Source organism: Pleurodeles waltl, chromosome 9 (assembly GCF_031143425.1).
Source record: "Pleurodeles waltl isolate 20211129_DDA chromosome 9, aPleWal1.hap1.20221129, whole genome shotgun sequence".
Taxonomy (NCBI): domain Eukaryota; kingdom Metazoa; phylum Chordata; class Amphibia; order Caudata; family Salamandridae; genus Pleurodeles; species Pleurodeles waltl.
Window position 1 is genome coordinate 263033093 of NC_090448.1, and position 27617 is coordinate 263060709.

At 44.6% G+C, this 27617-nt stretch overlaps 1 protein-coding gene across 6 annotated transcripts in view; it reads right to left on the reverse strand.

Moving 5' to 3' along the window:
• The window catches only part of ATP2B2 (ATPase plasma membrane Ca2+ transporting 2), a 1884743-nt gene that overhangs the window by 601061 nt on the left and 1256065 nt on the right, over positions 1-27617 (reverse strand). For all 6 annotated transcript variants that reach the window (XM_069206673.1, XM_069206670.1, XM_069206668.1 and 3 more), the window contains 2 exons: positions 23241-23405; positions 22011-22225 (listed from right to left, as the gene is read on the reverse strand). In XM_069206673.1, the coding sequence (XP_069062774.1) occupies positions 22011-22225; positions 23241-23405 (380 nt within the window). The remainder of the gene's footprint in view (positions 1-22010; positions 22226-23240; positions 23406-27617) is intronic.

Consider the following 27617-nt stretch of genomic DNA (forward strand, 5'->3'; position numbering starts at 1 on the left):
TTATGTCTGGATGAGCTGCCCTTGGGTGTTGAGGTGTGTGCAGGTTGGTCTGATGGTGTGGATGGGATAGGCTGAGGAACAGGAGACAGAGACAGGGTGGAGGCAGTCAGAAGAGGGAGGCTGGAAACAGGGACAATGGCTGCCGTCAGTGCTGAGGCCAGAGCATTGAACGATCGTTGATGGGCAGCCTGACCCGAATGAATGCCCTCCAGGTATGCATTGCTCCGATGCACCTCCCTCTCTACCCCCTGGATGGCATTCAAAAGGGTAGACTGCCCAACAATGATGGTCTGTAGGAGGTCAATGACCTCCTCACTGAGGGCAGCAGGGGTAACAGGGGCAGGGCCTGAGGTGCCTGGGGCGAAGGAGATGCCCGCCTTCTTGGGCGAGCGGGCACGGAGCGAAGGCTGAGGGGCTGCTGGGAGGGCGGAGCTGGTGCGCTGGGTGGCGGCTGTACCTGTAGAGGCGGGGGGCCCGGATGTTGCCACCACCGCTAGGGAGCTCCCTTCCGAGGACGTGTCGGTGTCGCTGGTGTCACCACGGGTCCCCGTTGTGGTGCTCCCCTCGCCCTCCGTATCACTGGTGACCTCGGTGTCTGTACCATGGCCCACCGGGGCCTTGTGACTTGCAGCTCCCTCATGCTCCGATGCCAATTCTCCTCCGCCTGATGATGCTAATGCACACATGCACAAGAAGATAAAGAAAAAGGGTGGGGGGAGAAATAAAAACAGGTTGAGTGCATGCATTGACAACACCGTTGGCGGAGAGGACAGACACAGGAGCCTCATGCACTACGCCGCGCAATCGGGGTACACTACTCAGTACTTGTGACTAGGCCAACAGGTCTATGGACAACAAATGCGCACATGGGTGATGCTGGACCATGGATTGCTGTACTTGGCACCCTACAGAGGTGAGGGGCGGGGGCACAGGGCCATGCCTGAAGGAGGGGACTACACTACAGAAAGCGCCCTGGCCTAATGTCACCCACAGCCCTCCTCCCCCACCCAGACGCCTCCACTGCGTGTAAAGATAGCAGAATGTGCTGGTACTCACCCCCTTGTGTCTGCTGTGATGTCCTCACGCGCCCATCCAAATCGGGGTAGGCCACCGCCAGGATCCAGGACATCAGGGGGGGTCAAGGTACGAATGGCACCCCTCCTACGTTGGGAGGCCATCCCCAGCAGTGACTCAGCGGTCTTCCTGGTCCCGCGGCGGATGTCCTCCCACCTCTTTCGGCAGTGGGTGCCCCATCTGTTGTGGACCCCCAGGTCCCGGACTTCCTTGGCGATGGCACGCCAAATGTCGACTTTCTGATGGGCGCTGACCTATTTGACATGTACAGGGTGGGAAAGAAAATTTCAACATTTTCTGCATGTTAGATGTGATTGCCCCCCCCTCCCCAACCCTGCCATGTGGCACATGCTCTCATCGGTCGTGCCTTGCACTCCTCATTCGCTCCCCACCCCACCATCTTACATCCACCATACACAACCCAGGCATAGCCCATTCAACGTGCACCCAGTGTACTTACCTGTTGGTCTGGAGGACCGTAGAGTAGCGCATACTGGGGCAGGACACCATCCACAAGTTTCTCCAACTCTTCTGAAGTGAAGGCAGGGGCCCTTTCCCCAGTCGCAGCAGCCATTGTCTCTTCCAGACCGAGGTCACAGCAGCACTTGCCGTATAGCTCCTCTCCTGTGGATGATCAGGTCTCGAGTGATTAATCAGATAGAAAATGGCGGTCACGCCCGCGGCGGTGCGTACCGCGGCGGTGCGTACCGCGACCGCCGGCGCACATCGTCATTGGCTCCTGAGACCCATAGGGTTCAATGTTAACCAATGCTGCTTTGCGCCGCGGTCTTCGACCACCTACCGCCACGGTGTGCCACGCCAGCGCAGTGACCTCACATCCCACTGTCACACTTCACAGGTCAGGCAGCCGCCATTTCAAGGGCCCCCATATCTTAATTTCTACTGCGTCACACAGGCCTAGGCCTTGCATTGCCACTCATACAAGCCTTTCAATGCATAGCGATTCGTGTACTGTGCAAGCTGTGTGAACGAACCTGTGGGTTGCTTGACTCTGTGCTCCATGTTGTCCTTCCTAGGCACCGTCCGCTGGGACTTGCGAGGAGAAGGATGAATCCTCCTGTGTACCGACCGCTGGTGGACCTGTCGACAATGGAAGAACGACATATTATACTTCGATACCGACTTGACCGAGCCACTATACATGAACTGTGTGCCCAGCTAGAGCCTGACCTGATGTCCCCCATCCGCCAACCCACAGGGATTCCCCCTCTGGTGCAGGTTCTGTCAGTACTCCATTTTTTGGCAAGTGGGTCTTTTCAGACAACAGTGGCCATGTCATCAGGGATGTCTCAGCCTATGTTTTCTAAGGTTTTGTCCAGAGTGTTGTCTGCCCTGATGAAATACATGCGGAGATACATTGTTTTCCCTGAGGAGGGTGATTTGGCCACTGTGAAGGGTGATTTCTATGCCCTTGGACATATCCCCAACATCATTGGTGCCATTGATGGGACCCATGTGGCTTTAGTACCCCCAAAAGACAATGAGCAGGTGCACAGAAATAGAAAAAATTATGATTCGATGAATGTCCAGGTGTTCTGTTTGGCTGACCAGTACATCTCCCATCTAAATGCCAAGTTCCCGGGGTCAGTGCATGACGCGTATGTCATGCGAAATAGCAGCATCCCTTATGTGATGGAACAGCTACAGAGACACCGTGTGTGGCTAATAGGTGACTCTGGTTACCCCAACCTGCCTTGGCTATTGACCCCAGTGAGGAATCCCCGGACCAGGGCAGAGGAACGGTACAATGAGGCACATGGGCGAACTAGGAGGGTTATAGAACGGACCTTCGGGGTCCTGAAGGCCAGGTTTAGGTGCCTCCATATGACTGGTGGATCCCTAATGCACTCACCAAAGAAGGTGTGCCAGATCATCGTGGCCTGCTGTATGCTTCACAACCTGGATTTGCGACGCCAGGTGCCTTTCCTGCAGGAGGATGGTCCAGATGGTGGTGTTGTAGCAGCTGTGTAGCCTGTGGAGAGTGAAGAGGAGGAAGACGACGGGGACGACACGGACAACAGGGACACAGTTATACAACAGTATTTTCAGTAGCACACAGGTAAGAATCACCCACGCCATTTTACATTTACTTCTGGCCTCCTGCATCTCTACTTTCTGTGTTTCCCCCCAGTTCCTTTTCACTGATTTTTGACTTTCCCTTCCCTTTTCAGAGCTGTATGACCCACAGCGTGACTTCTGCTTTGTTTGCCCATGGACTAATGCTTATTGACACTGGTATGTTGTCATCACAATGTAAATGAACATTATTGTACCGTTATGTGTAATACATTTGTAAAGAATACAAGCAGACTCCTGACATTTGAAGTGCAATTGGTGATTTATTTAAAGTGCTGCGTATAGGTCCATGATAGTAAAACGGTGATGGGTGGGGGTGGAGTAATGTCCATGGCAGAGTCCAGTTCTCAGTAGCACAGGTGCATTGCCCATATGCCTGTGGAAGGATGGAGCAGGGGCAGTTCAAGGTTGGACAGGGTGACAATGTGGGACAGTGGGATGACATCAGGGGGTATCTTATGCTGGCGGGGGTCTTGGCATTCTACTCTGTCTTCTTGTGTGATCTCAGGTTCCGCTTGCGGGGTGGTTGATCTTAGGCAGGAGGTGGGGTTCTGGTGGCCTGTCGTGGTGTGGGGGCCTCCTGTCCACTAGCGCCGGCGGAGGTGGTAGGCTGTTCGTCGTCCGGGCTGGTGACAGGGGCCCTTTGGGGTGCCACATGGTCCCGCAATGTGGTGACTATCTGGTTGAGGGCCAGGACGATGGTCCCCATTGCGGTACCGATGTTCCTGAGTTCGTCTCTGAACCCCATGTACCGTTCCTCCTGCTGTGCCTGGATCTCCTGGAACCTGGCCAGTACCGTCGCCATCGTCTCCTGGGAGTGGTGGTATGCTCCCATGATGGTGGTGAGGGCCTCTTGGAGAGTGGGTTCCCTGGGCCGGTCAACCCCCTCTCGCACAGCAGCCCTCCCAGTTGCCTTGTTTCCCCGGGCCTCTGTCCCCTGGACGGTGTGCCCACTACCACTGCCCCCAGGTCCCTGTTGTTGTTGGGGTGGTGGGTCAGCCTGGGTGCCCTGTAGTGGCGGACACACCGCTGATTGACGCGTCCTAGAGACAGAGGCATGGGCCCGCTGGGTGGGAGCTGTGCTGGTATTCCCAGAGGGGGTTGGGTCTGCTGTGGCCTGTGTCTGTGTGTGGGGAACCGACTGTCCAGAGGTCCCCGATGGTCCGGGCTGGTCATCAGGTTCTAGGTCGACAGAGCTGCTGTCATCACTGGGGGCCAGTTCTGGGGGCGGGATGGACAAATCTGGACCCTCCTGGCCGGTGTGTTGGCGTTCGGGCCCTGCAGGGGTAAAAGAGTATGGTTATTGCTTCTGTGTGTGCCATGGCGTGCGATTTGTGGGTGCCCTTGTCCCCCAGTGCTGGCATTCCCTTGTGGGAGGAGTTGTGAGGGTGGTTTGTGAGGGGGGATGGGTATGTGCAGTGGTCATGCTTAGGTGATGGGTGTCCATGGTTTGTGGTGGCATTCAGGGATTGGGGTTGTGTTGGGTGGGTTGTGCTGGTGAGACATTGTCAGGGAGGATGTGTGCTGGGGGGTTGGGGGTGAGGGTGGGGGTGTGGGTTGGCATGCTGGTGGTTAGGGGGGGTAAGGTAGTTGAGATTAGACTTACCAGAGTCCATTCCTCCGCCTACTCCAGCGAGGCCCTCAGGATGCAGGATGTTCGAGACCTCTTGCTCCCATGCGGTGAATTCGGGTGGAGTGGGTGGGGGTCCGCCGCCAGTCTTCTGCACAGCGATGTTGTGTCTTGACACCATCGACCGCACCTTCCCCCGTAGGTCGTTCCAGCGCTTTTGGATGTCTTTCCGGTTTCTGGGATGCTGTCCCACAGCGTTGACCCTGTCGACGATCCTTTGCCATAGTTCCGCCTTCCTAGCTATTGTGGTGTGCTGCACCTGTGTGCCGAATAGCTGGGGCTCTACCCTTATTATTTCCTCCACCATGACCCTGAGTTCTTGGTCCGGGAACCTGGGGTGTCTTTGGGGTGCCATGGGGTGGTGTGGGGTGGTGTTTGTGGTGATGAGTGTGGTGTGTGTGGTGGTGTGTGGTGTTTTGTGCGTGGATGTAGTGTGGGTGATGATGTTGTGTTCCTGTGTGTGTTGGGTTTTTCGATAGCTGTGCTCTCTCTCTCTCTCTCTCTCGCCTTCTCTCCGAAATTCTAGTAGTGGGGGTTTGTGGGTGATGTGGGTGTGTGTTTTATAGTTGATTGGATGTGTGGGAGTGGTGTATGTATGTGTATCAGGTGTGTGTATTTCGAATTGTCCAATGTGGCTGTGTTTTGTAAAGGTGTGTGTATTTTGACCGCGGCGGTTGTGTACCGCCAATGGAATACCGCGGTTGAAAGACCACCGCGTGGATTCGTGGGTCGTAATGGCATGGGCGTGTTTGTGTTGGCGTGACGGTGGAGGTTTGGCCATCTCCATTTTATCGCTGACCGCTGATGAGGCGGCCTTCCGTGGATGTCGGGTTTTTGGCGGTTTGGCAGTTGTGGGTCAGAATGCCCGTGGCGGTTTACCGCGGCCGCGGCGGTAGAATGGTGGACTTCTGACCGGCGGTAAGAGCCTTTTACCGCCGAGGTCAGAATGACCCCCTTAATCTCCTTGTGCCTAAAAAATAAAAACACAAAAATCTGACGTGTTTAATGTAATCTGGTGCTCATGTAAAGCACTCTGATGCTTTAGGGGCAAGTTCGCCCTGTATGTAAAGGCAAAAATAAATACAAAATAAATAGCGGACTTGGGGAATGGGACTGTAGCTAGTGTCACGCATGTGGCACCTGCTGTCGGAGACTCTAAGCAAACTGCTCACCAGATTGAAAACGTGTGTGCGGAAGAAGCAGGAAGATAATTTTGAGACAATGAGTGTGATATGTTAATTTACTATGTGGCAAAAACCTCGAGGAAAAGTAAAATCTACTATAGTTTAATGTCCTTCACTGCATTTAGCTAATGCCGAACAGAAGATATTTGTCACGGAGTCCACGGAGTCAAAGGCTTCACCTAAGTGTCGTTCAAAGGATACCAGGCTCCACTGTATAGTGCAGCAATGCACAACACTAACCCATTTTTGAGAGGTGGCATCGCACAAATAAATAAGGTTATGGCCTTAAAGACCACCTCAGACAGATTGTTTCTGGGATTATTTCAACATGCGTGGAAGGGAAATACATCAGCAAATTTCTAGTCTTAGTCCTAACCCTTGTGAAACATAGAACAGCTGGAAATCCCGAAATACACTGCCACTGGTGCGGTGGAGATCTGATGTTATAAGATGTGAATCTGCCAAAATAAGTTATTTCACACCATTGCTGCTGGACCTCTAAGAGAGCAGAATGGGTAGTATGAAAATCAGCACTATGAGGCTTCATAGAGAAAAAAGAGTACAGGAAACACCACGCACCAAACACCACTAGAGAACACAGTAAATGCTACGGGATATAGGGCCAGATGTAGGAAAGCATTTGCGAGTCGCAAATGGCAAAAATTGCCGTTTGCGACTCACAAATCGCATTTTCCTATTCAGAAATTCATATTGCGAGTCGGGACCGACTCGCAAAATGCATTTCAGAATCGCAAATAGGAAGGGGTGTTCCCTTCCTAGTTGCGATTCGGAGTGGTATGCAATACCATTTGCGACCGCATTTGCGGTCGCAAATGGTGTCGCAGTTACCATCCACTTGAAGTGGATGGTAACCCACTCGCAAATTGGAAGGGGTCCCCATAGGACCCCTTCCCCTTTGTGAATGGACCCAAAACTATTTTTTCAGGGCAGGTAGTGGTCCAAGGGACCACTACCTGCCCTGAAAAAATACCGAAACTAAAGGTTTCGTTTTTTTTTTTTAAGTGCAGCTCGTTTTCCTTTAAGGAAAATGGGCTACACTTAAAAAAAAAAAACTGCTTTATTTAAAAGCAGTCACGAACATGGAGGTCTGCTGACTACAGCAGGCCTCCATGTTTGCGAGTGCCTATAGTCGGTATGGGGCCGCAATTTGCGACCCACCTCTTTATTATTAATGAGGTGGGTCTCTGCGACCCCATACCGACTCGCAGACGGTGTCTGTGACACCGTTCTGCATTGCAAATTGCGACTTGCAATTTGCGAGTCGGAAGGACTCGCAAATTGCAAGTCGCAATTTGCAATTTTCCTACATCTGGCCCCTAGTGCTGCTATGCTTGCCCTGCATGTGGCACTCAGATCATCATTATGAATGTAAGGGATTTTTGAATGATGACTGACCGGGCATTGACTACCATTCGTTATATGTCGCAGGGACAATGGCAGATAATGACTATACCTGAAGTTCAGTGCGACCTTGAGTGACATATATGAATTAATAGCAAATGAAATTCAATTAAATATGACATTTTCTACTCAAACCAGCATAAGAAAAAAACAAAAAATGTGAAAAGTACGTACAAGTTGATAATCGGGATATATATGAGATTACCCCGCTTGAAAATCAGAATAACACGCGGGTCTGCTTCCATTCAACCAATGTTATTATGACCTTTCTTGCTATGCACAATGTGGCTGTGACTCACATTTGCATTAGATTTTGTTTTCTTTGTTGTTAAAAATTCTTTTAAATGACAGAGAAAAAGAGAGAGAGAGCTAGAGAAAGAGTACATGTATTAGTAAATAAGTTACATGTAGAAAGCGATTGACCCTGGCTTGGTACCAGTGCCTTGTAGTTCATGTCTGTGTGCAGTTGACCATATATTGCGTGGTATGTTTGATTCTGAACCCTATTTTTCTTTGTAGGAGTGTCAGTGATGGGATAACCTGTGTCAAGATCGATTGTGTTTTCTTAGTTGCTATAGGTTAGTTTGTCCCCCTGTTGTTGTTTTCCAGGGGTTCACTAGAGGAATTCCTCTTGTTATCACGCTTCTTCAATTGGGCCCTTGGTGCCTACTGAGATTTAGCGCAAATGTCTTCTTCAACGTAGATTCTCAATGGGCCCATTGTGCTGATTGCAGGGGTACTTTGGGATTCACTGTTTCTTTATTGCTTCCTGGCTCTATTAAATTCCCATATGGCGCGTATATTTCTTAATGCATTTCTATCAGGAACAACAATATTCAAATACAGCGTTTCTAAAGTCAAAGATCAGAAGCGTGTATTAATTGCACGCTAACATGGCCGCATTACTACAACTCCTCATCTAACAATGAAAAGTGCTAAAAATAACCTAACGTTAAAATCGCCCTTGGGATCTTTTCTCTAAGAAGCTAAGATCACAGAAAGATTTATCAAATAAAGCCCAGGGCAGCAATAATTTATCACCATCTGTGAAGAGTGCAAATTCAGCTCCAAGAGGATTTACAATTAATTGTGTTAGGGAGTGTTACTAACATGAAGGCTAAGAGAAAAATCGATTTTCTTTTTAAGATACCAAACTTATGACCTGATTTTAGAATGAAGCAATTTTATCTTTGGAGCCCCCAGGCTGCATACATTAATTTAAATATACACTGTTAAAGTATTTGAATATTGCCAGGCCCCTGGATTTGAATTGCTCTGCTGCTTTGTCTTTGTTCTGTATGATTTAGTGATACACAGAGGAATTTACAAACAATACGAATATTTCACTTCATGGTTTATAGGTCTTTGAATTGAATAGCATAAAGGAGAATTTGAGTTCATGAAACTAGACTATCTTACTAGCAATGTTTGCTAGTCACATGAGGCTGGCAATGGAAACTATGTCACTTTATTATGATATGTCTCTACCCAAATTAGCTATCATTTGGAATTAATACTTATGAGAAATAGAGAGGAGTGCAATTGTATTAACGTGATTTCGCAGAAAGATTACACTTTAAATGATTTACATTTTATGCACCAGTTCCACGCAGCAGGCATTTTTCCTTAGCCCGGTAAAAATATTCAATCATGTTGCATTGATGAATTCAAACGCCAATACTATCGGAAATTTATGGAGATTTTGGATGCACGATAGAACCTTTTAGACCAAAAAGTGAGAGAAATAGATATCTATGAAAAATATAGGTACGATTAACAATTACTAATGCTGGAGAATTAGGCCTCCATGGAAGAACAGCAGATGGCGCCCGTTTTCTAGTTACATACACATTCGCCAGTCTTGATTGTGGTTTGCCCATCAATTCCGTTGCTAATCAATGGATACAGAAAGCTACTCAGGAGGCTGGTAATATCTTATATATTCTGGTTGTTTGTAATTAAGCAGCTTACAAAATTCAGAGGCAAATAGTATTTGTAAAAAAGTTGTGGCTACATGCCTGTAGATGGGAAGTATAAAAATGTAGAGGTAAATGTTGGACTTTTTGAATTCTTTTGATGACGTAATGATCAATAGTACAACATAAACAGTAGCTCTGGGGCCCAGGTTTGTGAGGGGACCCGTTCACTCCAATTAGTTAACGTTTTTTCACTACCAACTGAGAGATGGGAGCTGCAGTTCCCTTGCTTGCATTAGGGCCACCGTGGTTTATGTATGAAGGACTTGCAGAATCTGTGGCGATACAATGGGTTTTGGACTCAGTATTATATAAGAATATTTAAAACAAGTAGATCTGTAGGCTCATGATGGCCTTAAGGTTATATAAACTGATTCTCTTGGCAGAAGAGAGAAAGTGATCGGGTATAGCAGCAACTGGCACTGCTATAGACAGACCAACCGGTGCTCTAGTGTCATATGTTTAAAAAAGTGTGCCAGTCTTTCAGCAGTTAGTGAGCTGTTGTAATTATCCTGCAACAACCACCCTTTACTTACTTGTAATGTAATCCTAAATAAATCAGAGGTGTTATTTTGTACTTAAAGGTGCACACTGCCTGCTTGACTTACAATGGAAGACTACAATACACATTAAAAAAAATATCCTTTAAGCTTGAAAGTCCAAGGAATTGTAGAGTCACAACGTACTTTCGGCAGTTACTTCAGATTGAAATTACTTCAAAATGATTTGCAAATAGAAAGCTTTAAGAATAACTAGAGTTTGAGCTGAGGACACTTCCCGGGGAGTTAAGTAAGGAATAATGTATACTTTGCAAAACAAAGTCAGACTAAAGTAACATCAGTAAACAGCATAAATGACTGACTGGCTTCTATATTTCCTAAATGTGCAGAATGATTCTTGGTATTAGCAAATACCTTATTACTGTACTGTACACGTGGCTGCAGTGTTTAGTTGCACAACCAACATTTATGACAAATACACATAGGGACATATTTACAGGAAAGTAGTGCATCATAGTTGACCCACTGGAGGGTTTTCAAGAACCAGAAACGTTAAAATGATGGTGTTGAAATTGTGGATGGGGATGAGGTAGCAAACTATCCCAGCAGCGAACTCCGATAACTCAGCAGCTACGTTATCCTGTTTTTTCATGCTCTGAGCTTTTAGTGCCAAAACTGAAGGCTTTAGTGGGAGCTCAACAACAACATATCTTACTTCCATTGACACTCGCCAGCTTCTTGCCTTACCCCACCACCTGCTACAGCGGAAGGTGTGAATTGGAACTTTGCATTTTCTAGGTGTTTCCACTTCAAAATATAAAACATTCATATCTCTAGGTTCTTTTAATCAACGTTGATTATTTGGTGTATTTTTGCTTATTTGTTGTTTCTTGTGCTGGGTTACTGAAGTTTATGTTTTAAACTTAACATGCTTTTTGCTGGGAGATTACCTGCTCCTTGGGCCCTTGCTCTTAGGGGTTGAGCAAAAATTCTCTTAGAACTGTGATAGGACCTAAGAAGTTTATTTTTTTAATAAGTGCAGGCACTCCCGCTTTATTGACTGGGGTAATGGGCATGTTTTGATTGTGGCAACTGTGTGATTGCTAAATGCCTCCTAATGCATATGGTCTAATTGTGAAAACATGGTGAGTTATGACTAACACAAGATAGTATATTCAGCTGTTAAGCAATGCCACGCTAAACATGGGCAATAATTGCCTTACAACAAGGTCATCATACTTTATTTTCTTAGCACCCACAGGACTTTACTATGTACCTGCCTTGATGTCTCTGAATGTTATTTAACACAGCCGTTCCGATGGATTCTTCTTCAGCAGATCCCAGTTCTGCTCAAATTTGTTTTTTAATTTGTTTCCACCTTATTCTGATGCTTCCCAGCTCGCTTACAGTTGCTTCTTCCCAACATCAAGATCCCACCAGGTCAAGTCCCCTAAATCTAGGCTCCTCTGCCTTTCCATAGGTATGCTGTTCCCTGCATGTCACTTGTCCTGCTTCTGTGCAGCTTGTGTACTTATTCAACAGTGAGCGTGGATGGGGCAGACGTATATATAAGAAAGTGACACCACATGGCCATAATAATACAAATGGCTCGTAAGAAGATATGGGCAAATGGCTGAAAACATCTAGTGCCCTTTGTAATATAAAATGATTCAGATTCATATGGTGACATGCTCCAAGTAGCAATATTTTCCACACTTAACCAGGGTATAAAAGTGTGGTTTAATAATGAATGAATTCTATTCCATGCTTGCTTCAAAAAATGAAACTTCGTATCTGTTTACAGAACGTTTCATAATTCAAATACAAATAAGGATGTCCAGATCCTCAGACGTAGCCTTATGAGGAATTATAAAAAAATGCATGAATATTCGAAGTTCCTTCTGATGAGGAAAAAAAACAATTAGTTGGAAATATGTATCTGAGTATTTTGAAAGAACGATTTGACAAATTGCCTCAGTGAATTACAATGACTCCAGGATGTTTTTAATGGTCTATTGTGTGCTTCAAAAGTGTACAATATTTAATGGTGCACATCACTATACAAGTATATGCATGAATATTGGCTTTAGCCATAATATAAAGCCAGAGGTCAATTAATCAAACAGCTCAACTTCCACTTTGTAAACATGGCGTGTCAATTTTCCGCTCCCAACGCCACATTAGCGTAAAAAAAATGACACTAATGTGGCATTGGAACGGCGCAAGGGCTCTATAAATCTGGCCCTTAGCCTCTGAAATGAAAGTCAAAAATTCTCAACAGGGCAAGGCAGCAGGCTGCAGCCGAGATGGGTTACGTGAGTCATGCTTTTGTAGCTCTGATTCCTACAGTGTGGCAAGGCTTACAGCTGAAAGAAAACAGAGCTCCACAAGGCCGGAAACCTTTTCCCCGATTTCCCGCTGAAACAGATTTGCTGCTGGCGAAAAGTTCTGAGCAGGAGCAACCTAAATCTTTGGCCAAGTGGCAAAGCACCTTCGTTGGAATGACTTGGAAGGTTTGTCCCAAGATTCTGTTGGTTCTCCAATCAAAAAGTCTTTAAAAAGCTTCTAAGCCCTAGATTTTAGGATTAGACAGAAGGAGTACAGTCTGAAACCAGCCAATTATTCCAAAAACTCAGGAACAGCACTTGGGGGTCAGGACCCAATAAAAGTTACCAGCAGGGTCCAGGGCAGGTCTAGTTGGAACTGGTCAGCTGAGCACCCTCAGCAACTGAGCTTCTTGCAGCTTTTGTGTTCCTGTAGCTTAATAGGAAGTCTGCCAACTGACTCTTCGAGTCTACTATGTAGTCCTGGATACAGGTGGGAGCAGGCCCAGCCCTTAGGGTTTTCTTTAAAGGTCACAATAGCAGGTACAGTCCTTCATTTGTCTTTCACTGGCCCAGTTGTGTTCTGAAAGTGGTGCCACCTTTATGTGTGGCACTTGACAGTGGGTAGTGGTGACTCCTGGCCCCTTTCTAACCAACGGGAAAACAATTCCCAGGTGTAACCCTACCTTTTTATGCAGCAGTTTCTGTGTGTCCTACTGTAAACAATACCACAGTGCTCCTCCCTACCTAGAAACAAGATGACAGAACCTTTCCTTCTTTGTGCAGAGCTCTTGTGACCCACTCTAGAGGTGAGGCCAGGGACATGAGCAAACCCACCCCTATGGTCACTCAATGCCAGTTCTGGGGGAAGCTCCTCTCCCCCTTGGATTGGTGTCTGGTTGGTTAGGTGGAAAACAGAGGGGGCTGGCCCAGGTGTGACCTACATCTGATTGTGACACAACAGGCCCCTTTGGACATAATTAAGTTCTTGGGCACTGCCAAGATAGTTAAACTGTCAAGGAAACAGGACACCTCTCACAATCCAAGCCCTTTGCCTCATCTCTAGTGCCAATCCATATCTTATTAAGGAGCTATACATTTGGAAGTTCATGGAAATGGGTGTCTAGCTAACAACTCCCCTGAAATATATTTAGGGGCCGAATATTGGAAGCATTTAGGAGTGCAGGAGGTAGTACTACAGTTTTTACTTATTCAGGTACTCCTATATGCCCTTGAGAATGAGCCCAAAAACATCCAGCTCTTATTAGCAAAAGTGAAAAGAAGCCACATGCATTTCTATTTCTTCTAATTGTACGTCAATATTCCAAATGCATTCCCATTTAAATGTTCTGTGGCCAAATCACTAAGGTTTTCAAGAGAACATAAAAGAGTACTCCAGATGTTCTACTTTATGTATTCCAGAATGTATTTGCGAGTAGGCACCTTTGTGATTGGGAACCAACATTTCATGAAATAACTAAAACATTACTTTTGTTGTTAGGGTTTCAGCTCGAGTGCATTTCTAACTCAAAAATCGAATTCTTTTTTAACCTATGTTTAGTTGTTTGCAACAAGTATATGGCCCTGATTTAGAACTCGGAGGATTGGGTTACTCCCTCACAACAGTGAAAGCTATACCATCTGCCAAAATCTAAATCCCACAGAACATAATCGGATTTAGATTTCGGGAGATGGGATATCCGTGACGCAATAGCCCGTCCGTGTGTTCCAAAACAGGCCCTACGCTCCATATTGTTCAAGACCAGACCTGAACACTGCAGAATCCTATATCAGTGATTGTAGTCTATTCATAAAATGAAGGACAAACCATGGATACCGAGTGACAACCTGTCCCCCTGGTTTGCTGTGGAGTGCACCCTCAGAGTGACCTCATCCAAGCCTCCTCCTGGGGTGTCTCCCAGGCCTATGCCCACAAGTCTTTTCAGAGACCCCAACTGTATCTTTAGAAAAGCCCATTCACACTCTGACCTCCAGTTTCAGAACTCCAAAATGTGCATTTTTCAGGATTACACATGAAGTCCATATGTACCACCACTCATATGAACCTGTTAAACCGAATTTGCGAGTGTAACAATTATCCTGTATGCTTTTGTTCCCGGCACATCTCAAAGTCATATGTGCTGGGAAAACCTACTTTTTGACCCCTCCCCCCCAAGTCCGCATGGGAGTGACTGACTGAAGAGCTGCGACTCCTCGCTACTGATCAGTCTTCCCCTCCTTCTCTCCTGGTCTCGGTCCGCACATCTGAAGCTTCGAGAGGCCTAGCCGCTCTAAGCATTCTTGCACCAGATCCCGTCATTGAAAAGTGAAAGCCAGGATTACTTCACGCTCGCCAAGTTCTGGCTCTTTGGTTCTGCCACTCTCACAGTAATGGGAGCACTCTCTGAATTCTGGTGAGAAGAGCCAAGAAGCTGCATGGGAAGACAATTGGCTAAGTCAAACACCCTTGACATGACTCACCATCTTACAATAGATTGTCACTCTGTATGTAAAGGCTGGTGTTGATGATGTTATGTAATTATCCTGCAACATGGAGGGGTCCACCACTCCACACCGCATATTTTACCTTGGTTGTCAGTTGGGGTAACGGTTACGGGGTCATAGATGCTTCTAGGGGGAAAGTATAGGGAGGGAAGGAGTTGGGGGAGTTGTATTGTCCATGCCTAAATTATTACATAACTGTTTGATTGCTGCCTATTTTACCCTGTTCTATTTTAGATTGTCAAGCAGACCTGCTTTCATTGTGCCTACCGCAATCCCTACACACTTGCTTGTTTGCGCATCACACCCAGCATATTGGCTCCCTGAAGTCACAGACTTATCTTTAATCTGGTCATGTCCTCTACCATCACACCTCTCATGGCCTCCTGCACCGTCGTGTCCTAGAATGTAAGCGCTCTATTAGACCAGATTAAATGGGCGGCGGTGTTGCAATATGCTCAGCGGCTCTAAACTATCCTATTACTGCAAGAGACCCATCTGCTGGGCACTTCCTGTCCATTTCTTGAGCGCTATGGCCTTGATCATGCTTACCACTTCGGTTTTACATGAGGATCCCGGGGAGAGGAAATACTTTTGCACTGTAGCTTTCCCTTTGTGGTGCATCAATCCTTGCCGGACCACCAAGGATGGTACCTTGCCCAGGCAGGTATGTCAAAGGGACGTCCCCTGAACATTCTATGTGTTTATGCACTTCCCACGGAAGTTGACTCCTTCTTTGCTGCTCTTATTGACAAGTGGCTCATTTGCCCCTTGGTCTCACAATCGTTGGCTGCGACATGAACTCAGTCGTAGATCCTATGCTGGGCTCCATGGGCTCCCTATGTGATGTTTGTCGCCGGCGATCCTACGCCTTAAACAATTGGGTAACCTGCCTAGGACTGTGCGATGTATGGCAGACTTGGAACCCAAGGACATGGTGCACCACACTCACACACAGACATGCTCTTCATGCCGACATATAGTCAGTTGCACAGATCCAGATACTTGCCTGGAGAATCTCAGATCATGCTCCCTTATTCCTTGGTATTTTTCCACCTGAATCCACATGGCATCCCATGTGACACCTTAATGCTTGGCTCCTCCAAGATGAAGAGTACACCCAAGAAGTCTGACGCAAGATCGAGGCCTACCTTTAACAATGGCAGAGTCCAATCCAAAGGAACCCGATGGGCAGTGTGTAAAGCTACTGTCTATGACTATGCCAATGCCCTCCTCAGACAGAAGAAGGTGGCCCAGCAGGCCCATATTACCCAATTGGACACCTGTGCACTCCTAGAAGCACAATCAGCTCATGATAACCAGTGCACTACAGCTTGTGCTCTGTACCTGGTGAGGGAGGAGATCAGGGCCCCCTCTTTAGAAGCAGCAAAACAAATTTGACGTGCCTCGCTGGCACAGATATACGGGTGGGGGATAAAAATAGCAAACTGCTCTACTGGCTTGCCTGCAAACCGTTGGCAGGGCAGATTATACCTGAGGTGGTTGATTCGACAGGAGTTACGCAAAACACCTCCCTCAGTATAGCCTTCACATTAGCATGTTACTACGCCACACTTTACATGGCTGCCCCCAGACCAGATTCTGAGAAAACAGCTCTCTTAATTGACGATATACCCATTCCTCGCCTCACAGATTCTAGTCGAAGGGCATTAGACCAACCCATTTTGTTGGAAGAAATTAGAGACACTATTTTGGCTCTGAAATCTGGTAGGAGCCAGGGCCCAGACGGCTATCCCACTGAATTTTATACTGAATTCAGGGACATTCTCAGCCCTCACTTATATGGGCTCTATGAGGAGGCAATGGAACTGGGCACCTTTCCTCATGACCTTGACCAGGCCACCATAGTGGTACTGCCAGAGACCCAACCCCCATCCTCATCTTGTGCTGACTATCTGCCTATTTCTCTCAACAACGAAGGAGTCAAAATCTATGCCATTGTTCTGGCTAACCACTGGCAACATGTTCTGGGGTCCATGATCCACTCTGATCAATGTGGCTTCATGCCTGCCCGTGGTACCAGACACTGCCTGCAATGTCTACATGGTGCCCTTGTGCACCGGCACACTCTCCCAACTTCACTGGACTTATTACTGATAGATTTTGAGAATGCATTCAACACAGTGGACTGAGGCTACATAATCCAAGTCCTCGAGAAGACTGGCTTTTGATCTCACTTTCATTGTATGGCCCAGCTGCTTTATAAACAACCAAGGGCCTGAGTCCATATCAGTGGGGTTGTATCAGAAGCCTTCAATATCTGCTGGGGCATCTGGCAGGGCTGCATCTTTTCCCCCCTCCTTTTTGCCCTAGAGATAAAGCCACTCATGCGGCTTGTTCGCTGTGATGAACTACTCATAAACTGGAGGTGGGCAACGGGCTTTGAAGACTACATCACATTTTGCCCAGATAACATACAATTATATCTGTCAAATCAGACGGACAGTGGTCCCCACTGTCTCCATCTCTTATACCTCTTTCCAGAAGCCTCTGGCCTTATCATTAACCTGAAAAAGTAGCTTTTGTTTTCCTTGACTGGTTCCCGAGATGCCGTAGACTGGCAATTGAACATACCAATTCGGTGCCTTTGTTTTTGCTACTTAAGCATCAAGGTCACCCTTGACTCATCCCTGGCCAGCACAGATCTCAAGAAATGGCACTCACATCATAGGATGCATCACCTTACTTAGGATGCTGATACTATGCCGCTTTCTCTATCTCTTTCAAAAACTTCCTACCAGCATTCCATGTCACTGGTTTTAAGAAATGGACTCCATCTCCAGTACCTTTGTTTGGCAAAATGGCATACGCAGCCTAATCTGGGCCACGTGCCAACGTAGCCCCTATGAGGCGGGATTGCGTATGTGCAACTTATACTATCACTACTAAGCATCTCAAATCCTAATTATTAACAAGTGGTTCACTGGGGGCTTGTCCGATCCAGCTTACTGAATGGAACTCACACTGCTGGGTGTCTCTTGTGTTCTGGACCTGCTCTACAGTAGTCCTTCATCTGTAGCCATTCCAGAAGTTACCAGGGTGGTGTTCTGTGGGTGGAGAGCCACACAGCACTGCACAGCATGGTGGAAAAATATCACACAACATACCCCCCTATGGCATGGGACGTGGTGGCCATCCTAGAGGGTTTCTCCCAATGGGATACCATAGGCCTTACTCTTGTTGGAGACATATGGTCCAGCAAACACATGGTGTCAGGAATTCCAGTCGACCCACACACTACCTAATACAGATGTTCTCAAATTTCTGTAAATCCTGCTATGCAGTGAACGATACACCTGTACCAGAATTCAGCCCAAAGGTAGTGATGGAGGCACTGGGTAAGGGAGGAGTCTCCCAGATATACCGTTCTTTGACACTGAATGCTTCAGAATCCTTCCAGTCCATGCAGTCCTGCTGGGAAACCTGGCTCAGACCGTTGAATGATGAGGACTGGCAGGATGTGCTGATGGTGCAAAGAGTCATCAGGATCTCTACCAGACTGCGATTAGGTCAGGTGCACTACCTGCACTGTTCTTTTCTTACCCTTGCCAGGCTGATCCATGCTGGCTTCTCGCCTACTTCCCAAAGTAATCGCTGCCCTCACTCACAGGCTCTTCCACATGGTCTGGTCAGGTCCAGTCATTGCAAGCTTTTGGGCAAAATCCTAAATGAACTTTCTGTGGCATTGGGTCAGACCTTAGATATTTCCTCACTTGCGGTCCTATTGGGTGAACAAGGGAGTTGGAGGTTCACGTTCAGACAAGAGTTTGGTGGGTACCACCCTAATGATAGCAAAAAGGGACAGTGCAGAGCAATGGGAGGCAAGCAACCCACTTGCCATTTCAAAGTGGCGATAGGGGATGCATTGGTGCACTTAGATGGAGGGATCCATGTACGTGGCCAGAAGATGTCAGAAGAAACCTACTAAAATCTGGTCCAAGTGGTTAGAGAAAACACAATTGGACACAAAACTGCAACAGTGCTGAAGCAGCCCATCTGAAACTGGGGACACTACAGACCTTTTATATGATATGTGCTTGCTCTGATGGGTGTGTGTGACTTGGGGATGTTGGGCTTAAATGTATTGGCTCCCTATGTGACCTGTTATCTTTTGCATAAAACAATGAAATTGGTGTAGGAAAGTACAATCTTTCTTGGCATGTTACCCCCATTTTTACTTGTATGTCAGTATGTTTTTGCCCGTCTCACTAGAATCCTGCTGGTCAGGACCCCAGTGCTCATAATTTATGGCCTAATGTGTGTGTTGTCAGTAGTGCTTGACTGTGTCACTGAGGCGCTGCTAACCAGAACCTCAGTGCTTATGCTCTCTCTGCTTTTAAATTTGTCACTATAGGCTAGTGACTTCATTTACCAATTTAATTTGGCACACTGGCCCCACCCTTATAAATCCCTAGTATATGGTACCTAGGTCCCCAGGGCATTGGGGTTATGGGCTGCAGCATTTCTTTTGCCACCCATAAGGAGCTCAGACAAACCCTTCCACAGGCCTGCCATTGCAGCGTGCGTGAAATAGTGCACACACTATTTCACAGCCATTTTCACTGCACTTAAGTAACTTATAAGTCACCTATATGTCTAACCTTCATTTAATGAAGGCTAGGTGCAAGGTTACTAAGTGTGAGGGCACCCTTACACTAGCAAAGGTGCCCCCACATAGTTCAGGGCCAATTCCCAGTACTTTGTGAGAACGGGGACGACATTACATGCGTGCACTATATTTAGGTCAGTACCTATATGTAGCTTCACAATGGTAACTCCGAATATGGCCATGAAAGGTGTCTAAGATCATGGAATTGCCCCTCATTTCACATCTGGTATTGGGGAGCCAATTCCAGGCATCATGGGGGGTCCACCATGGACCCCCAGTACTGCCAAACCAGCTCTCTGAGGCTTGCAATGCAGCTACAGCTGCTGCCACCTCACAGACAGGGTTCTGCCCTCCTAGAGTCTGAGCAGCTCAGTCCCAGGAAGGCAGAACAAAGCATTTCCTTTGCGAGGAGGGTATTACACCCTCTCCCTTTGGAAATAGGTGTAACAGGCTGGGGAGGGGTAGCCTCCCCTAGCCTCTGGAAATGCTTTGAAGGGCACAGATGGTGCCCTCCTTGCATAAGCCAGTCTACATCTGTTCAGGGACCCCCAGTCCCTGCTCTGGCGTGAAACTGGACAAAGGAAAGTGGAGTGACCACTTCCCTGTCCATCACCATCCCAGGGGTGGTGCCCAGAGCTCCTCCAGTGTGTTCCAGACTTCAGCCATCTTGTTTTCCAAGGTGTGGGGACACTCTGGAGGCCTCTGAGTGGCCAGTGCCAGCAGGTGATGTCAGAAACCCTTCCTGATAGGTCCACACCTCATAAGGTAGCCAATCCCCCTCAGGGCTATTTAGGGTCTCTCCTGTGGGTTTCTTTTCAGATTCTACTTGCAAGTTTCCAGCAGGAATTCTCTGCAACTACTACTTCATCCTCTGACCTCGCTTCGACCGCAGACTGCTCCAGGAACCGCTGTAACAGCAACAAAGTATCCAGAAGGGCTACTTTTCCTATGCAACTTCAGCTCCAGCCAGCAACTGCAACAGTTTCCACAGTGTGCACACTCTGGGGACTCCCTGTCTTCACCCTGCACCAGAAGGACCGAAGAAATCTCCTGTGGAGTGACGGAGTCACTTCCCTGCTTATGCAGGCACCTTCTAATTCGACAACCGGTCCTCTTAGACTCATCTCCTGGCAATGAGCATGCTCCTTGGAACACAGGTGGTGGACCCCTTTGACACAGACTGTCCTGAGGTCCTGCTGTCCCAATTTGGAGGTGGTAAGACTTTGCCTTCCCCAAGTACGACAGTCTTCTTCACCTCCTGCAGCTTCTGGGCACTATTTGCAAAAATCCTTTGTGCACATCCTGGCCCAGGTCCCCAGCACTCTAGCCTGCGATGCTCAACTCACTGAGTTGACCTCCGGCGGCGTGGGACCCTCCTTTGTAGTGCTGCACCAACTGCATTTTGCACCTCCTTGGTCCCCATGTCCTGGGTCTCCCGTGGGTGTTGTCTGGTCTTCTCAGAGCTCTCTGAAGTGCTGAGAGCCCCCTCTTCCTCCTCACACAGAGTTGAGGTCCCCAGGTCGCTCCTGGGTTGAGATAGCGCCACTTTGAATGCAAAACGTGACTTTGCTGACCAAGGCTTGTTGGATGAATCCAGCACCAAAACTAGCCTGCATCCAACATCTCTTCATGGGACATCCATTGCATCATGCAGGAACCCACTGACATCTTCCTTGGGTGCATTTCTGCAGTCTTCATCCAACCTGGGACTCTTCATTTGCACCCTCTTCTGGGTTGGCAGGGGCTCCTGTCCTTCCTGGAATTTCTTATGACTTCTGGACTTGGTGTCCTTTGCAGGTCTTCAGGTCCAGGAGTCCACCATTTGTTGTTTGAAGTCTTGCTTAGATCTTGCTATAACTCTAATCATGACTTGTAGTGTGTCCTAAGGAAACTTGCAATACTTTACTCGTTTAGGGGGGAATTCGTGATTCGCATTCCACTTTCTTAGTATATGATTTGTGTTGCCCCTAGACCTATTTTCTCCCATTGCATTCTATAGCATTTCCTATTGTTTGCACTATCCGGTGTCTAATTACTTACCTTATTTTGGTGCCTAGTGTAAATATTGTGCATAATACTTACCTCCAGAAGGAGTATTGCCTCTAAGATATTTTTGGCCTTGTGTCACCCAAATAAACTATGTTTATTTTTGGAAACACTGAGTATTGTCTTTACTTGTGTATAAGTACTTTGTAACTATAATTTGTATTGCAGGAGCTTTGCATGTCTCCTAGTTCTGCCTAAGTTGCTCTGCTATAGCTACCTCTATCAGCCTAAGCTAATAAGGGATAACTGGACCTGGTGTAAGGTGTAAGTACCCAAGGTACCCACTACAAATCAGGCCAGCCTCCTACAATTGGTTATCGAAAAAATGGAGGAGAAAGGATGTAATTTAATTCACAAAAAACTAGTTGGAAATTGATTTTGGCCAGAAAAATCATCATACTCTAAAAAGAATTACAACCAGTGAACAGTAAATACATTTTTGATATTTACATATCATAAAAACTATACTACCAGAAGGTAGACAACCTTATAACTTTTGAAATTGCTAATTTTTTGTGGATGGAGAAAACAATCAACAGATAATAAGATATTTTACAGCTGCCTTTTGTTTAGACATACGCATCGCAGTTGACTATTAAAAAGTTTGAAATATGAAGTTCTTTACCTTAACAGAATACGCCAGGGAAATTGTGACGGCCAATGGAAGTCCTTCAGGCACAGCAACCACTAAGACAGTGACACCAATGATAAAGAACTTAACAAAATACTGGATATAGATGGGAGTGCATTCAGTTAACCAAGGCCTCTTATTGATTACAAAGGTGTCGATAGCAAAGTAGAGGACAAGAATGATGACTGTGATTGCAGACATAACCAATCCTGAAAAACAAAACAAGCATAATTTGTAAGTAGAAAGGACTGACAACATTTTATACACCAAATTATTACCAACATGTTCAGAGAAGGACACTATTGAGGAAACTACTGTAGGAGGAGATATTTAAAGGGCCTACTTATATATGCTGAATGAAAATACTTGATTTGCATTCACATAATTAAATGAAGTTTTGAGTAAAATATGAGAAATGATTTAAATGAGTTGGCCATCCTGGTGATTGTATTTTTTGCCATTATAGAGAAAATAACTGAGAAAATTAGTGTGTATTTCTCCAATACAATCTTGTAATCAAAACTGTTGCACAATGGCTTTGGCAGTTGATGTCCACAGTAACTGCAGGGACAAAATTTGGAGCAGATAAGTAAGTGGTTAAAAGCCATAATTGGGGTAATTATAGAGCCTCATTGCAATGCACAACTAAGTTCTGCATATTGAACTAAGGTTGTGAATGAAAACACTACCATTTTTCCCACAGTTCCAATACCGCTCTTCAAATTAACTTGTATGCAAATGGAACTAGTAAGCAATTTCACAAGAGCTACCGGTACTTGGGAGACACAATGGCTGACTAATTTTCCAAGTCTTTTCATTACTGAAAACAGCAATTGATTAAGAAAATTAGGTTAATAGAGACTGCTTCTTCGATTTCCCCCATTGAGTAATATGCTGTTTTGCATAGATCACCTATCTGAATTGATTTGAAAGATCTAAAACAGAGCTTTCTAGTGCAAACGTTTTGTAGCTATGGCAGTAGGTTTGCATGCTATTCCATCACTACCACCCTCCATGGGAAGGGTAAGTGACCGATCCTGAAACTAGCTTTGAATTAATACAATTGATTGTCTTATCCAATTGTAATGATTAAATACAATATGGTCAGGACTGAAACTACACAAATCGTGGATGAGGCAAAATTCAGGTTTGCATCTTGTGTTGAAACATCTGTTCATTTGGAATTCCACAGTTGGAAGACAATGTTTTCAATTTGGCACTTACCTGCTTTGCCGATTTGCACTGCCAGTTTTGTCAGCTTTCCTTGAAGGACAGATTTCTCTTTCTTTGGCATGTGCACTCTTTTCTTTTCCTTTTCTTCTCCCTCTCCTCCTTCTGCACTCTTCAACGGCTGCATCTCCATGGCTGCTGCTCCATCTTGTTGCTTAACTATCAGAAAAGAAAAAATGTGTTTAATTTGTTGAACTCCTAATGTATTTGAACCAGTTACATGCTAACAAGCACATTTTGCTTTCAGGATGGATGCGCTGGCTGAGCAGCTTAAAGTCCAGGATTTATACGGGGGGGAGGTTATGTTTTACTTATATATGTGTGTACAAACTAGAGAAGCGAACTGTGTACTTTCTGGATAAAAATTACAACCACATCATGTATCTGAAGGAATGAACAAAGCTGTGGTTTTTGAACCTTGTTAAAAAAAACAAAAAAACTATTGTCTTTAAAAAATCACAAAACTTTTCACAAACTGTTTGGGCTTTGGTAGGGAAAATGGTGATGTAGGAAAAAAGGGCTGTATTTTGTAATACTGTCTACCATTGTTTGCCTTTACATTAGTTCGCCTCTACTACACCACCAAGCACTTCTTTACCCAGGTAAGATTTAAGTATTTTAAGTTAATGTAGTATCTCACCATTTGAATGAATGTAAAAATGGTGTTTCTTCATTAACCTAATCTTAAACTATTGTGTTTAACAAAGTAATAATTGCATAATATTTTAATAATAATTCAATTTTTACAATATCATATCCCTAGCATTTGAATGTAAGTGACAATTTTTAGATTTATTTCAAATAACTTTTAATGTTCTATATGTTTTATATACTAATTTATAAGGCAAATTATTATACCAATCTTCACTTTACATTATTGTCTTTTCAACACACAATTTTGGTACTTCAAAGATAGATTTAGAATTAGTATATATTTGAATGGGTACCCACTGAATCTGCTTTTTGTTTATAATTTTGATTATTAATTTTATTTATTTGAGTGTTATTTGATTCTTATTAACTTCTCAAAAACTATTTGAATCTAATTTGAATGAATGTTTCAAAACATGTATATGTTATTAGTATATCACAAGAGGAAGTCCCTGAATACTCCTTCATTGATATTTTATGTTATTGTATATCTTATCTTTAACATTATTCAATTTATTTTCATTAGTAAGCCTAATCCTCAATATTATTCAATCAAATTTAAATGAATTAGTTTGATTGTTAATAATAAAACATATATTTATATCGTTTTTTTACACATCTTGATTGATGTAAAGATTGAGGGAGTGTAATGATCAGATGAGTTAGTGCTTAGGTGATGTGGTGGAGGGGTTCTAGTAGTAGAACAAATTGATGAGATGATGTAGTGGGGGTTAAGCCAGCAAAAGGTGTATAGGTTATAAAATGGTGCTTCCCTTTCATATCCATGGGACTTCAATGATATGTATAAATTAAACCATATTTAGAAGGCAGACATCTTTTCCTGAATTAGTGTATTATGCAAAGCAATTTATGTTAGCTTTGTCCAACCACCTCTTCACCATGCATATGGACATGCACTGAACAACTATAATGTTGTCATTACTTCTGTGGCCTAACTTCAATGTAAAGTTCTGCTATCACTTAAGTATATAATGAATGACTTACCATGTTTTGATTTTGAAGTACTGAAAATGTAGTTCACATTCAATGGCTTAGGTGTATGCCATCATGAACTAAATGAGTGTAAATTTAAGAGATCTATTTTTGCTATGATCCCTTCACTTTTCTTACTTATTTTCAAATTCTGAACATGTGGTATTTGGACCTCTGGGTGACTCGGACTACTACTAATTATCCCCCAGTTGCACATACTTAGCCCTAAAATTAAAATGTGTTTTTTAGCATAAATTAGCATACTTAGAATTTTACAAGTTAGCCTTAAAATATGTGCAAATGATTATATTCACAAATGTAAAATCTCTTACCCTTACAAATTGCTGCAAGAGTCTTTTATCAATGTTAAAAAAAGGAATCAAGAAAATACTTTTTGGAATCCAATTTCTAGACTTCCAATGAATTCACAGATTATGAACTGCTGCACTGAATTAAAATCAGAATCTTAAACTTGACCTAGGTCTTTCTCCTGCTTACTTTTTTGACAGACATGTGCAGAAAAACTACATAATGGGCATGACATTTTTGATCAGGGTTCTAGACAAGGTCTTTTTGTGTCCATCAACTACCACAAAACTGTAACAGCAAAGAATGTAAAGGTTACTTACAGATTTACAGTTTGAACGTTTGATTGTATATTTTGGATTGAATCATTCTGAATTTTTGATATGATTATTCTTTTTTATTGGGGTCATATCACATAAATGGGGTGCCTAAGCTAGCCTGTTAAAAGCACTGTGTCAACAAGGAAGGAAAAACAAAGACATTTAAGCCAAAGAAAGGGTTAAGAGCATAGAAGGAGCAGGTCAACTGTACATCAAGGGACAAGACGTTTCTGAGGATGGAAACCTGCATCCAAACTGTCCCTTTTCTTTTTGCTGATCAAGAAGAAAATAAGTATTTATGGCTCCATTGTGCCTCTCAATGAGATGGAACATAGGAGGCTAGAAGTGGAGACAGAAGGATAGATAGAGGTTTGTAAAAGTAGCTGTTGTGTGCCTAAATGCTTTGTCACTAGAGCAAATGTAGTAAGAAAAAATGACATATATTTGATGGTGAAGTGACTGTAAAAGACTGTCAGAGTCCATATCTCCTTTGAACCAAAATCGGGAGGGAGTATTTTTGCAGATATGTTTGCATTGTTTTCTGTGGTGTCAGATAAGGCAGCAGTGTTTTACCCAAATATTCCACTGCCTGTCTTGCCATAAGTGTCTGTTTCAAAATGGTGTTCAAAGGCCCTGGTAGCGATAGGCATCAATTTACAACGGTTCACTTACCCTTTATTCAAATGTGGAACAGATCATGTGTTTTGGCAAGGAATTAGTTGATTTTATGATCACTGCATGGCTACTGGGGATCTTTACGAATATGAGCTATATTCTGACAAGTTTAGGCTGATCAGATATTCTATCACTGTTTTTCAAGAGTTTTACATATAGAAGGAAGATGAAGTACTTATTGTGTTCTTGAGCATTCAGGTGTTTCATTGTTGGGCAAATCTTCATGAAGCTGCATTGGTAGGAGTTATCAGTGTGGGAAGCCACCTTATTGTAGATTGATTTCTTTGGTTTGTGCCCGTATTACTGACCACTGTATGTGATGTAGGTATATGTGTCTGTATCGTTTCCAGAGTCGTGGATAATCACTTTCAGGGTCAATTTAAATAAGTTCTGTATGGGGCCGAAGATGATGGTTCATAATTCACTTAGGATGGCAAATGATGAAAGAATCCCTTCTCTGAGTATGGATGCCTGTTGCACAGTTTTTCAGACAATTTGTTTCTAGGATCTGAAAGGGATGTACGTGACTTGTTAGGTGATAGAGTACTTCGAGGTTAGCATGGGCACCTTGAAGTAACCTATCCCCAAACTAAAAAATCAATCATATTAAGATGCCCATGTTTAGATAGTTAAAACACAACCTTCAGGGCCTATGACTCTTTCGCAACCAGTGTGTTACATACTTATGGTATACACTTTTACTAAGCAAGCTTTAGCAATGATCATTATAACTCTTCCTTTTTACAGCCGGAGAAGGCTTTGCCACCTTCTGTAAGTGAATAGGGTTTTCCTGTGGGGAGATGGTCAATGACCATAATTATATAACAAGATGTCTGGCAATAGGAAGAAAGTTTAGCTATACTTGCAAAATTTGACCTAATGTGTGAGTGAGAAGCTTCATTGGGATCACATATTTCAAGTGAACACGTTCTGGTTTTGCTTTTGAAGTAGAGGCCTGTGTCCTTTATCCTGACAAATGTTATCACTTTTGGTCAGATAGGGATATTTAGCTACTTCTTAGTGCTTCATCTCAATTGGCTGTTTGTAATATTAGTTTTTTCATTCTTCAGTGAGTCATTTTTTTATGCCAGGATGATGTAGTTTATGAGAATACCCCCACTTCCATTTATTTGTTCTTTGTTCATGATTAACCTGCTGCTGGTTTTGTTTCTCTCACATAACTTTAAGTGGTATTTAATGTGCTTAATCCTAGCACTATGTTGCATCATGAAATCAATTTCCATTGGTGCCACTGGTAGTTCAATGAACACTAATTTGTACAATTTTGCCACCTGCATTTACAGTTGTCGAATTGGACTACCATTGACATACAACTGCTTACATGATGTAGCTTCATGCATTCAACTCTCAGAGCCTAGATTCTATTTATTTGCTCTTGCATATTGATATGGCATTTTCTTGCATT